The 14,415-nt window shown below is 41.4% G+C and overlaps 1 protein-coding gene across 2 annotated transcripts in view; it reads right to left on the bottom strand.

Moving 5' to 3' along the window:
• Positions 1-14,415, bottom strand: part of cyfip1 (cytoplasmic FMR1 interacting protein 1) — a 46,555-nt gene that overhangs the window by 24,247 nt on the left and 7,893 nt on the right. Inside the window, exons 4-17 of one of the 2 annotated variants that reach the window (XM_066706080.1) lie at positions 13,386-13,463; positions 13,189-13,290; positions 11,842-12,023; positions 10,702-10,798; positions 10,054-10,182; positions 9,711-9,815; positions 9,073-9,164; positions 8,518-8,635; positions 7,668-7,790; positions 5,843-5,968; positions 5,290-5,456; positions 3,888-4,035; positions 3,069-3,207; positions 1,062-1,218 (exon numbers count right to left, since the gene is read on the bottom strand). In XM_066706080.1, the coding sequence (XP_066562177.1) occupies positions 1,062-1,218; positions 3,069-3,207; positions 3,888-4,035; positions 5,290-5,456; positions 5,843-5,968; positions 7,668-7,790; positions 8,518-8,635; positions 9,073-9,164; positions 9,711-9,815; positions 10,054-10,182; positions 10,702-10,798; positions 11,842-12,023; positions 13,189-13,290; positions 13,386-13,463 (1,763 nt within the window). Of the gene's footprint in view, positions 1-1,061; positions 1,219-2,442; positions 2,597-3,068; positions 3,208-3,887; positions 4,036-5,289; positions 5,457-5,842; positions 5,969-7,667; positions 7,791-8,517; positions 8,636-9,072; positions 9,165-9,710; positions 9,816-10,053; positions 10,183-10,701; positions 10,799-11,841; positions 12,024-13,188; positions 13,291-13,385; positions 13,464-14,415 lie in introns of both variants that reach the window. The other variant, XM_066706079.1, reaches the window with a different exon arrangement.

The raw sequence follows: 14,415 nt of genomic DNA, 5'->3' as shown, positions 1-14,415 counted from the left end.
TTATTCTCCCTTGTTTGATTTGTGGTTGTTATTTATTATGAAAATTAATGTTAAGTTTACTACGTAAAATGTAAAAATCCTGCCTTGAGCGCATATTTGACAATTTGTCTCCGACTGGGAGAGATTTGAGGGATCCATTCTAGAAAATGTCTGTTTTGCATGATAACCAAAAAGATATATCAGTAACTGGGAAATGTAGCTTCCCAATTATCGGTATCAGACCCAAAAAAACTATCAGTCGGGCTCTACTTCAGTGGGAACAGAAGTCTTCACTCAGACATTTGTGTAAAATGAGCAGGGCCTTGCTGAACCTGACAGGTGGGATCAGCCAGCTGTCTGCTGAACAGCCACAGAACGCATCCTTCAAACGCCACTGGAAAATTAAGTTCTGCCAGAGGCATGGTGATATATTCACACACCACTCTCACTCCAAGTGACAAGGAGACTCCATAAAATTGCCAGTGACAAAGATTATAAACACCTTGCCTTTTCCTATGGCTGTACAGTAGGAAGTTAAAGTACAAAAAGGCAACAGATATTAGTGAATGTGATCTGGTAACTATGAGCCCGTCTGAATGCTTAATGATATAATTTGTCACTTGCTTTACACATAGCTGTCTAGCCAAGAAACGCACAAAAAGCCACATTAAAAACCCCTCTCGTGCATCAAAAAGGTGTCAAATGTTAACTGCTCCTCCTGGCTCTCCAGGCTTTCACTCTACCCGAGCTGTCCGTTTACTATTTAAATTAATCGGGCAAATTGTATAGGGACAGTGAGGGCAGTGCTGGCTGTAATAGAGGTTTTTATTTTTAATAAAATCACATCTAGTGTGAAACCACATTAAATCAACGAGCTACGAACTTTCATTATATTAAAGGGACAGAAATTAGCTTCTTCCACATCTACAGGCAGTGTGATTGCAGTTTTTCGCAGCACGTCATTAACAGATACTTTAAAACATGACAGGAACACAATCGGTTTTATTATTTTCCGTTTCCATGCAACAGAAACCAAAACACCAAATCAGTCGGGTGTATAAAGATAAGCAGAAGCTCCTTACTCCATCATGGAGGCCTCTTTAGTCTCCAGTATGTGGTCGGTGAGGATCCACGGCATGGACATCTCGATTGGGAACTGGATCCTGCGGCCCATGGTGAGCTCCAGGAAAAACTCCCGGAACCACAGCTGTGACAGATCACAGCACTGCTGCAGCGTCTCTGAGGGGGGGAGACAAGCCATACATAACCAGGGCAGAACTCAGCGCCCGAGAGCCCCCACCACCCAAACACAGCGACCACGGGCCGGGCTCTCTGTAATTATACAGTTATGATCATATAGAGCTCTTTGATCGTGCATTGTATTCATCTAATAAATCAAGCATTTTTTCCCCAGACAGCTCAAATGCATGCAGCATAGTCCTACATTGGAAACACATGACCAGAAAACATCCAATAAACAATGTTAAAAACAGTCAGACAGACAGAGTAACAATGTTTAAACATACAGTACACAGACGGGTTACACAAAGACAAAGGGCGCGATTTTCCAAAGCTGGTAATGAGTAAGGGCAGTACATTAGTTCATTAAAATTAGAGTAACATACTTACAGCTTCTCTTCTCACTCAAAGTGGTTTCAAAAATCCACCATAAATTATCATTTCAAAAACTGTGAATGTAATTAACTGAATTTAAACTACTGGTCTCAGTCATAAGTCAATTTACCAGCTTTTGAAAATAACACCTCTAATATGGTGAATGTGGAAAACTGGAGAAAAAACCTGCAAAATATTACTGACCACATTTAGTTTGCCATTTTAACTGAGTGACATTGCCATGCAAGTGTAAACCAACAAAGTGGATATGACAAAAGTTTGTGAAACCATGTCCACAAAGTATGTTTAATTTTACACTTAAACTTATCTGACAAGTAACATGTAAAACTTCCACAACTGCTTTGTGTGGTTATTATATTCAGCATTACCAAGACTCAAAGGGCAGTGCATGCATGCTGGGTAGAAGCCACATGGTATTTGCAGTTAATACTGCACCACAAACTGGTAAACCCCCCCAAAAGCAGACATTTTACTTCTTAAAAAGGTACAGAAAACCAAAGACTGGTAACAGCCTTAAAAGGTTATTCAACTGCATGTGCATCTCTTTCTCAAATGATTTACATACTCTCAGCACCATAATGACCCAGCTGTCTCATTCACCCACTGAAACACACAGGAACCTCGACCTACTGTGGCAAACACACGGTTATTTACATTCAACACAGACTCAAGGTCGTGAAGCAGGCACGCTATTCTAACACGTAGCTGAACATGCAGAAAAACATGCGCTAGGGGTGCCTGTACATACACCCTGTACGAACACATGCAGTGGGTTAGTGGAGGTACGGCGCATGCTCACCCACATCGCCAGTGGGCCAACAACCTTACCACTGAAATTTATCAAATGTGTGTAGAAGAAGGACTCTCTGTGGAATTTCTCTATATCCAAAATTGTGGGTCCCTCGAGGCTGCTCCGCAGGGTTTTCTTGGAACCGCTTTTGTCGGCAACGAGCGACTCAAGCATGGTTCTCACCATGTACAGCTAGATCGACGGGAAGAAAAACCAAGCAGGAAAGAAAGGAGCTCTTTAGTCGCCGGACACTGGGTAAAGGCGGAACAGCAACATCTCCACTTCCACCTCAGATGCGCAACGTCCAGAGGTCTGCCTGGTTGGGCTTGATTTTGATATACTGGACTCAAGAGTGTGTTGACTCTTGTTGGGGAGTACTTCTCTTGAGTGGGGTGGGAAGGGGTTAGAAATAATGGGACCTTATTAGAAATTAAACCATACGTGTAATGTCTATTGATGGACGAGGGTCAGGGGAATTAAAGCCCATTATGGTCAAGAAGACTAGCTTAATTCCCACCTTCAACTTATTGCTCATGAGGCTTGAATTACCCCCTAATAAAAAATCCCCTGCCGGACTCCAGGACCGACCTATGGATGTTTCATCCATGTGGAAGTGGAAAGGATGCCATGTTCCTTGTATAGGAAGAGACAATAATGTTCTTACCACCAAACATAATAAGATACGGAAAGACGTAGGAGAGCTTCAGAAACTTGTTTATCACATACTCTAACTTTTCCATCCCAATAGACTTAAGCTGCTTAGCAGAGAGCAAGGACTCGATCATAGTGCGCACCAGGAAGAGCTGAAACCAACACACAGTGGGGGAGAGGAGGGAGAGGTGAGTGTGGGGTGAAATTGAGAGACATGTTAAAACAGGCAAAACAGTAGTACAAATCACATGCAACAGCACACAGTACACTACAGTAGGATTACAGTACACTAAATTGGCACAGATGGCTCAGTAGACAGATTAGGCCTACATTACACAATAGTTCTACTAGAAATTAGTAAAGTAGAAATATTTGCTTGACAAATAAGTGACAAAAAGTATAATACAGTTCTACGAAGGCAGTTTAGTTTCGACAAAGAAGGAAAATGTATGACATGATTCTCTATCTGTTAAATGGTTAGAAAGAGGAGGAAAGATTAACTTAGTATCGATAAAGGTAACATTGGGTTAAAACGGATTTGTGAAAGTAGACAGAAAAGCAAAAATGATTTTTCAAAGCTTATTAAATTTGAACCTCCTCAAAATCCTTATTTAGACACCTTCTACCCCACCCCCACCACAAATAATCATAAAATGAGCTTAGCTAAGCATAGTTTATAGATATCTAAACAATATTGTGCTCTGCATTTGTAATGTTCTAGACTTTGAGATCCCGAGCCCTGAAGTAAAGTTTGCTGTAAAAATGTCTATTTATAACCAAGTGAGAGAAACCTGCCCCTCATGCAGATATGTCAGCAAAAAGGCACAAACACCTGTGTGCTGGATGGTCCCACAGCTCGCCGCGGCACTTTGATGTCAAAGCCACCTTTAGGGTCCTTTTCTCCTCGGAGAGCGGGGTCATTGGGGGGCTCCCGGCCCGTCTCCCAGTCACAGATGGTCTTTCGTATAGCCTGAAGGACACTGCGAACAGTGCAGAAACATCTCAGTCAATTACAATTATCTGGTGAACAGGTATTCAACAACGATCTCGTACTGCCTGAAGAAAAATAAATACTTATAAAAACTGAGCAGGAAAATAGGTTATTTTGATCCAGCTTAATTGGGAGGCCCCTGCTTTTGAGTTTTGGTCCTGTAGTGATTGTAACGGGAATACCCCGGCAGCACAGCAAAGGCCTCCACAGCAAGAGGAATCCTGTCTGTGTTGAGAGATGCCGCCTGTTCCAGTCAGTTAGGCCATGAGCTCACAGACTGAGCAATCACAATCACAGTGTGTGGCGTTAATTGCCCGATGGAGGAATCTGACTCGGGAGACATTAAAAGCGATAATTGTGTCAAGAATTATTTATAAATAAGGTTATTTCGGTATTTATTTTATGTATTTTACAGCTGGAGCTCAAATAAGAAACTATTAACTCCATTCAAATGCTTCTCAGAATGTGAAAAATGAAACGGGAGAGAATAGCGAAAAAATAAAACCTCTCGTAGACCGTGAAAAGATTAAAGAATGTTATGTTTAAGGTTTTGCTAGTTCTCAGTGTCTTCTCAAATCTCAGCTTGCTAATATGAGCTGATGAATTATAAAACAGTAGTTGCCTCGGGTATTTGGAGTGTTTCGCCATCACTCGCTGTGTTATAATGTTATGAAATAGTTTTTGCTTTTCAGAACGGAGATAGAAGGGAAATTAATTCAATTTTGACCCACTTTCAGGACTTATTTTATTTCAGATCATATCTTTGTAAAAACTCAACTAGATGCTTACTCAAAGGATATTACTTTTTTTTTTGTAGATATTCTCATACAAACAAACCGCTGATGACAAATTTCACATAGTAGCACTAAACAGAAAATTTCCCCAGAATATTGGACTAAATCACAAATAAAGTGAGTCAAAGTTTAAAAACAAAATTCTTCAAGTTGTCCTTTATCATTGTGAGCTCATCCATTACACGAATTTAGAGAACACATCCCACGATTTCTTTTTTGAAACGCACTGATTTAATTTAGCCTCACTTTGTGATGGCACAGGAGTGTGTTTTGTTCGCGTTTTGTTCTGCCATTAATGCGAATCACTAAAGGGGGTAATGCTGCAGAAAGGCTGACAAAAACGACCAGTTGTAGCAATCCTAAAAAAAACAGGAGTTTCTGACGCAATAAGCTGATTTTATAATCATTATTTGAAACGTGCATTCCACGTGACGGGAGTTTGGCCTGACCTCTGGATAACGTTCTTCTTTTTCTTGATGGCCTGGCGTAAGGGCTCCCTGAGGGTGACCTGGGAGAAGTCCTGCACCGCGGAGTAAATGGTGTGGCGGATGGCGTGGTTGAAGACACTCTCCATTCTCCCCATGAGGACCTGCAGACCCTTGATCATTGCCATGACCTGCCATCACAAAACACACTTGATGAGATGACTACTGTAGTCCATCACAAGACCATGTCCGAACAGGCTCTGGTGGAAGGCCATGGGGTCATCTGAATTTCTTGATATTAAATGGAATGTAATCATACCAATCATTATTAATCACTATTACATTAAACACTTTTTCTAGGCAATCATTTCTGACAATTAAAAGAAAAAAAAAATTCAAAGGCTGTGGCATTTCAAGGATCAATATTAAGATGTTAATTATATCCATTCCTGCAGCCCTTCTGTTCTCAGTTACATATACGGTAGCTATAAATCCATATGTACGACCGGACAAGCATTTTTAGAACTATCATCAAGAACAACAACAAAGGATCTCTCCGATTCGTCGAGCACCTCACCTCCACGAGCGCGAACTTCTCCTCACTGGTGTAATTGTACCTCGTGGCTCGCTCATACTCCTCCGCATTGTCCGGGCACTCCTTATTGGAGTATTTGTCCGTGGGGTGGACAAGCTTCCAGGAGTACTGAAAGGGAAGAATACAGACTCGTGTTAGAGATGTACGCTCAATGAGACGTCAAATATGGCGATACGGGGAACTGCCAGCAAAGACAGTTAGCTGTAACATTATTCTCTAAAGATAAGGGAAGTGTTGAGGAAAGAAGAATTCGTTAGAAATACAAATAGCTTAGCAGGTTAATTTCTTTATTTGGAGGGAGCTTTCACTGACAGCTTCTGGAGTTTAATTTGTTAAAAAACATATTTCAGTCTCCGTATTTTTTATTTTTTTGCTTAATAAGGGTTACAAATGACATGCTCTAGAGATTTGAAAGTTTCACTCAGGAAACATGGAAATGAGCAGCAAAATGTTTTCTTCTGGGCGTGACCTCAATCTATGAATCACAGCAAAACCTTTACACAATAGAACAGTTTGTTCAATTTTTTTGTGATAAAATACAGAATAAATGTAGGCAATGCATAATACTGATATTTTTTATGCTAAATGGTTCCAGACAATATACTCAAGGAAGACTATTCATTTTTTAAATTCAATAGCTAAATAACTGCTATAGTAATTGTTTAATAACACTATTACAGATGAAAAAAAAACAGCTAACCAATATATGCTTGATACATTTATAATTAATTTGACCTTCACTTGACTGACAACCTGTTCAATCATCTGGGAAGTGACAAGTGAGCACAGGTATTTAATATTATAATTGTAGGACATGAATCCCTTAACTCAGAAACAGAAAACAGCAGGTGAAGGGAAGCACTTCATATCAAATTTGGATGAGAGCATACCATATCAATTATTTATTTAGCATATACACAAAAAGCTTAAATTTAGGCTAAAACTGAACAAAGTGAGTCAGTAAATAAAACACTGACTTCATCTTGTGTAGATCACAATACATTGTTTTTGTGTGCTTATTAGATTTTGCATAACATTTAGTGTGGGTGATCCAATGCGCCTGAACTCAAGAAGAACACTGAGCTTTCAGTTGTAAAATCGATGAGCATCCTTTCTCTAAGAAACAGAAAAAGGAATTGTTCAGCACAGTTGCGAGGAAGAGCTCAAAGGAACAAAGAACAGATTGAAAACAGCCAGGTTTTCAGCCAACGGCTTCAAAAACTATCATGTATTGTTGGTTTGGAATAATGAAAAATGTGTTTTTAAAGTCACAGCTTTGAAACCAGTAAGCAGACGTTCCTCAGTTATTGATAAGGAGTCATGCTCTCTCCTCTCTCTCTCAGTGGTCGGACCCCTCCACCAAACCTCAAGGCATACTAGCACACCTAATAATCAATAATGGATAATCAATCTTCAGTTGTTTTTTTACACCACCTTTTTATACGATTTGTGCAAATTAAATCGATCACACATTTAATGCAGAGCGCCACATTAGGAGAAATGCATAATTCACCTTCAGATGACAAATCTCATGAATGTGTGAGATGAGCCAGGTGATCCAAAATGTCATGTGTATACCTTGTCTCGCACCCAAGAATTACTCTTAGTCCTACACACATTTCACCTACATTGAAGGAAAATGGGCCCTGTATACAGCGGAGACTCAAACCTAAATCAACTATAAAGCACAACAATGGGACAGACTTAACACGACGAACATACGGAGGCTGTCTCTATCTAAAGGAGAGAATTAAAAGGAAGCAGACAAATCCAGCAGAGAACGACAGTGCCCAGTTCAGTTACTCACCACTTCCATGACATGGGCGCTCCACTGGGACAGCAGCTGAAGGCCCTGCAGCGCCAGGTCAAACAGCTTCCTGTACTCCGCGTCCGTCTTCTGGGCCTCCTGCCGACCCGAGCCAGTCACCACCTGCACGGCGGCAAAAACGCAAATCAACGCCCGGACGCTTCACAGGGTTCGGAAGTGCACGGTGTCACGTAACAGCGCTGTGTCAGAGGAGCCACACATCCAGGAGGAAGCAGACTCCTTTTCAGAGGCGGTAAAACGATTTGGGAAATTAACTGGATAGATTAACTCAAACACGGCCATTGCTGAAAAATATCTAATACTAAAGGTTATCTAGAACACTTTTGCAATAATTAGGCAAATACCACACCTCTCCCAGTAAAGGGCTAAGAGTTTATCTTCTAAGACTGAATATGAATGAGCAGTCACGCCTTATTAAAATATGGTAATTTTGAAACTATGAAAATAAAGTACTCATTGAAGGACATTCTCCCCTTCAGCAAACTGGCAATCATTAAACTGCAGCCTTATGGTTCCTCAAGTCTGAATACTTCAAATTAGATTATTTTTTTAATGCAGCACATTTCTGAAAAAATACTTTGGATGGAAGTCTACATTTATTAAATGAGTATAAGAGAGCTTTCTCAGGTAAGGAGAGGATCAGACGAGAAATAAAATTGAAAAAGTACCCCTGAGGTAAATTCTTCAATATTACGATGATGCTGGAAACAACACTGAAGACCGCTTTAAAGAAAATGGACACAACAGGCTGATTTTCACAATAATTAAGCATGCACAATCACACTCTCTCTACATGTCCCTGTTTGGCAGTGAACACACACACACACACCTCACTGTTACTGTAGCGGGCCAGCTCGGAGATGAAGCGCATGTGGTCCTCACGGATCTGGATCATTTGTTCACAGATGTTGTACTGAGGGCTGCTGCCAGTGGAGGTGCACGACCACCTGTTCAGTTGGGAAAGAAAAGATCAGTGCCTGTGTCTCTGGCTAGTTTATCCTTCCCCGATCCATTGCCTGATTACCATCAGCCAAATATTCGATCTCTCACGGAGCTGCTCACTTATACCGACATGGGGGAACCGGCGAGGGACATACTGGGTTTTTACCGGAGCAATCGAGGTACAGTGTCTTGCTCAAGGGTACAACAACAGTGTCCTCCACATGGAATTGAACCCACGACCCTCCACTCCAGAGTCTAGAGCCCTACCAGTTACCCCACACTGTTGCCTATTCTCATATCCAAGTTGTATAATCCTGTGCTGTTGTCTTATACTTTTGCATATCGTTTACTGTGAATTTCCCCATCTTCACAAGCCACTATAATCGGGACGATATGGAGTTTGACCAATAGTCTCATACAATCCCGAACGCAGAAGCCTCACCTGGACTTATTCTCCTCGAAGTGGGCGCTGTTCTTGATGTACCTCGACAGCTCAATCTGCATGTCGCCAAACAGGGGAACCACCTGCAGTTGCTGTGAAAATACACAAAATCAAGAAATGGTCACAGAAGACGGGAAGCCGACACATTATTTCTGTAACAGACTAAGAGGCATCTCTTGTATATTGTGCATTGATCGCACAGCAGGGAGGTTAGCTTCCAGTAGAGAGTCCTGACACATGTCCTTCCAACGCATCCTTTATATAACAAAATTAAAAAAGCATGGGGTAACAACAAGTAGGATATAGAAGGAATATACTAAATACAAGCAAAGAACAGAGGAGAATGTGGTGAAAGAGTTCTGTATTTTAAAGTATGTTACATCGGCTGTGAACCTCTGCCAACCGTGGAGAAGGTGATGTTCAAACGCTTTGTGCGTGGCAGAGAGTTTGTTCTTTTATTTATGGTTGCCCGTCTTTGAAGATACACTTGAAGAAGTCCTCAAAGAAATCTCGACTCTCCTTAGGGGGGTCCGGCACACTGTGTCCTGGCACTCTGAAGGGGAATGACTCACTGAACCCCTTTCATCTCTTTGGAGAGCTGGGAGGCAAAGCAACCTCCACCGCAAGTGTAGGCTTACCTTGAAAAACTTATCGATCTTGGTCAGGTTGATTCTCTTCTTGGCGTCCAGTTTGTAGATGTTGCACACCTGCCCGTCCATCAGGTATAAACCAAAGCCCATGACCTGGTAAGGGGGTTATAGTTATTCTCCATTAGATTATGACAACACATCCAATAGTCATTTTAACATCTAAATGTTAACATGCCCCTCTTTAACCCAGCCACATCTATAAATGCAACTTAACAGCCTCCACAAAGTTAGTTAGATTGGGTCAGGGGGCGATAGCAGGGCTGGCCTAGTATGGCATACATACATACATACATACAAGGAGGGAACAAAATAAAATAAAAAGGCCACTTACTTTGAGCAGCATGTGTTTCTCAGTAGGCGTTAGATACATCTTGTTTTCATAGTAATCAACACACAGGTTCACAATATCAGCCAAAAGCTCATCGTAACCATTGATAACCTCCAACTGCTGCTGCAGAGACTAAAATAGAATTGAACAAACCAATTAAACAAGCTGAATTGTTACGGTTTTAAGTTCACTTTTGGAGCCCAACTGAGGCATCATTTTAAGAGATTTAAGAGAAAATAAAAGGTTTAGATAAAAAATTAAAGCAGATGACAAGATGCAAAAGGCACCAGTACAGCCACTGATTGGGAACTAATAAATAAAAGCTGAAACTAATTCCCTACTTCCACATAGGTGGTCTGTTTTATTGTACACAGAGGAAGTTAAAACACTAATTTTACACAGCAGTGCTAAAATGAGTCACTTCAGAAGATACTCTTCCCCAGTTTATAATATCTGAAATTTGAACACAGACTTTTGCTTGCAAGCTTGGTTTCATGTGGACTTTCATTAGCATTTTAAGGGTATTTTTTCAAATGGAAGAAAGTGTGAGAGCGGTTTAAAAAAGCCATCATTCCAGTCTGATTTGCAGAGGAGGGCTGTGCGAATGCCACAGTGGAAAACTACGGTTTTCATCTTACACAGTGACAGTACCTGGGTGATTTTATTATGGTTGGCGAGGAACATTGACAGGTTCTGCGACTCCTGAATGGACTGGGGTTCAGACATTTTCCGAAGGAACTGAGCAGCCCTGGAATAAAAAGAACACTGTGGTTTTAACATGTATCCTCAGGAGAGATGATCAAGCACTCACGAGCTCCTCCAAGACTCTGAGACAGAATACAGCACTGGGAGAGACAGTCCCACATAATACGTGGCTAGATACTTCAGCAGGTACATTAAATCACTATACTTGATATGTAGGCTAGGTCTCCATGCACTGACTCACAATAAAAAACCTTCCCATCTTATTTATTGATCCCATTCTCTATCTTACGCTTGCATATATTGAATTAGGTCTCCTTTTCAGAAAAATAAGCAGGGGGAACCATTCTGCATTTGCATATCTGCTGAACTAGTCATACAGCTGACACACAGACGTTCAAGAATAAGACAGTAGTTTGCTCTGAAAACAAAGGGTTTGATCTATAATACATTTTTTTAATCCTAATCCAGCAACTGCTATACTTGGGAGGAACCATCAGAGCCTGTGGCATTTCACTGATATCTGTTGTTGTTCATTGATCAGCCACTCTTCCCCCCCCCCTTCTGTGACTTCAGACAGCGCTGTCTATCGATTCATTTTGACTTCCTCTTTTGCAGCTCCTGCTCTTGGCTTCCTGCCCTCACACTGACTTGTCATGCAACAGACTATCAGCATTTTACTTCAGCCAACTACGAAAGGCTATCCCCCCCAACACAACCCACAAAAGCCACGCTACCATCTAACACCCAGGGCCTAGTAAACAAGCACTATTTCCCAGTAAATTCTACAGCATCAGTGTTCACCCATGCTGGCACAAGACTAAAATCATTCGGAGCCTACAAAAGCCATATGCTTTAGTTTAACACCACCGTAAAGGACAACTGACATCACAAATAAATGGAGGAAGCAGGTGTCTACTGCCATCTACTGAGCTTTTCTTACCACTAGTCACTGCAAATAAATTATGATGCTGACCTCATCACTCTAAAAATCTCTCTGAAGCATTTGCAAAAAAAACAAGGCACTATAAGACATTCAGGGAACAATAAGAGTTACAGGCGTGCCAGCAATCAGGGTTGTTCCCTCACCGTTTGTAAGCGGAGTGGTCATTTTTCACACTGCACTTCATGTTCTTCAGCTCATCCAGCACCGCAAACATGTTGATGAACTTCCCCAGAGTAAGCAGATAGGCCTCAGACACAAAGTCCTTCCTCCTCTCCGCGTGGCACAGACGTCTCACCTCGCCACAGAAGCGATCGATAGCGTTGCGCTGGACGAGAAGGGAGGAGAACAGCAGGCACATCAACTACACACTATTTAGGCATCTTGGATTCGCATACATTTAAGGTTTCAGTCATGGAGCTTCGTGAGTTTGGGACTTGTCTGTTGTGTATTTTAAGACATTTGGTCAAGAGGAAAACGCAAAGAACAGAGACATTTGAAATCGACATAATTAGTGCTTATTCCACAGTCACAAAACATTAAAACTAAAGATTTCTTTAAATATATCAACCTAATCTAAGTCTTAACAATATTTGATAAGCAAATGTACCACCAACATCTTTGACTAACATCTGCATGGCGTGACTTAAATTCACTTCTGTTTTCTCTCTCTTTTTAACATAGCAAAGGAAGTGAACTATTCATATTTTAAATGAAACAGGACCTGTGTAATGGTAATTATTCATTACAGTAATTACAGCGTGTGCTGAGGAGGTTCCGACCAGGGAACACAAATGGAAATTGGGCTTCAAGGCATTCAAGACAGAAAACAGGAAACACTTCTTCACACAGAGAGGTGTCACAATCTGAACTAACAATGTGGTTGAAGAGACAATTTGGGAACATTCAAAAATAGACTGGATAGGATCCTTGGATCACTTAGTTATGAATGGACACCAAACAAGCACGATGGGGCGAATGGCCTCCTCTCGATTGGACACTTATGTTCTTAAACGTTTCTGAGGGCTTGCACAAACGTAACAGGAAAAACCCCACAGAACATTAAGCAATACGAGTCATTACTTCAGTTCCTATCTGCAACTGACCAGGCTATAGATAGATTTTTTTTTTTTCCAGAACTATGTCATACTTGCCCTGTCATTCTGGTAACTCATGCATTTCTGAAGAGTAGTTTTCCTTTTTTTTTTTTTCCCTCATTCCTTAATTAAGAGGGGGCTGTGAGAGTAGAGTGAGTGAGAAGCCATAATGATTCACTATCCATTTCCACTGGAACCAAGTAGATGTCTAGAATTACACAACTGTTTTGGTAGTTATTTTTGCCCATACTTTGCATTTCCAAGTGTGGGGCCATAACTAGGAACCATCTAGTGCTAGATTATTACAACGGTAAAAAAATAAATAAAAAAAGATAATGGTTGGCAGGAGCTTGTGTGTGTGTGTGTGTTTTTTAGTAACACAACGAAAATGGCTACCTGGAAATACATGAAGTTCATCAGCTTCGTGACTTCTGGCTCCAGGACCTCCACAGTCTTCTCATAGATCTCCACTCTGTTTGGCTGCTCATTGCATTTCACCTGAAGGGGAAAAATGACGTCAAACAATGGCTCGACTGCCCATGGACACTTAGAAGCACCGGGGGCGGGGGGGCGAGAGAAGACTGCGACCGTACCTGAGGAATGGCTCGGGAGCAGCTCCTCCAGGTGTACAGCATCACCGCGTATTCCTGCCCCTCCTCCAGCATCTCATTCTACACCCAGAAAGCAGGGCCACAGTTAGCACACAACAGGCAGGGTTTGATCATTAATCATTCGATTACCATCCAATACACACCAATAAGTGAAATTAAAGCAGAGATTTGTGTTTTCTGCACAATAACAAGAGTGTGCGTTTATAATTGTGTCCCCCCCAACCCCAGACCATTTTCTCCACAATAAAATAATTGTCCTAAAATCTAGGGAAAGATAATATTAATGTTCAATCTGTCTCCATCCAAAGAGCTCAAGTTTGTTTACTTATCTAAAAACCCTGAAAAGGAGCTGCGAATTGTATACTTGGATCCTTAATCCACCCAGAGTGTAAAATGCATTCAGCAACCATTAGTTTTGCTGCAGCCTTTTCTTTCTTTTTCTAAATACATACAATTCAGGCTTATTCCTTTCAAGTGCAAATTGTGCAGGACAGAGTACCCTCTCTCTCTCCCTCCCTCCCTCCCTCTCACTCACACACAGTGCGGCTCTGAAAAGGGCTTGTGATCGAGTCAGCTCTCACTGAGGCATGCCAATCGCCAAGCGCAGAAAGTGCTGCTCGCTGCATACAAAGTGCTTTTTGATTCAAATCAAATGGTCTTACACGGCGATTATCCGTCACTAATGAGGCACAAAACTCTGCTATTTCAGTGCAGTTAACCTTAACAACGGCTATTTGTCACTGCGCAATAACAAGAAACCCTCCGTTTGTCTGAGAATCTACCAAATTTGGAGAACAAAAAAAAACTTGAATGAACAAGAGTGTTTTAAGCTCGAGTACTCCTCCGTGTCTTTGTGGGTAGTGACATTTCAGCAAGAGTTTCTCTTACTGACTGTTTCACTCTGGGAAGAGGTTTTTTTAAGGTCAGACAAAACAGGAAGTGGAGTGAAGTGGAGAAAATGGGTATAAAAAGCTAAGATTATGGGAAGTCAGAGGAGACTGATTTACATTTC

Source organism: Amia ocellicauda, chromosome 6 (genome assembly GCF_036373705.1).
Source record: "Amia ocellicauda isolate fAmiCal2 chromosome 6, fAmiCal2.hap1, whole genome shotgun sequence".
In the NCBI taxonomy this organism is placed as follows: domain Eukaryota; kingdom Metazoa; phylum Chordata; class Actinopteri; order Amiiformes; family Amiidae; genus Amia; species Amia ocellicauda.
This window is presented reverse-complemented; position numbering and strand designations above follow the sequence as displayed.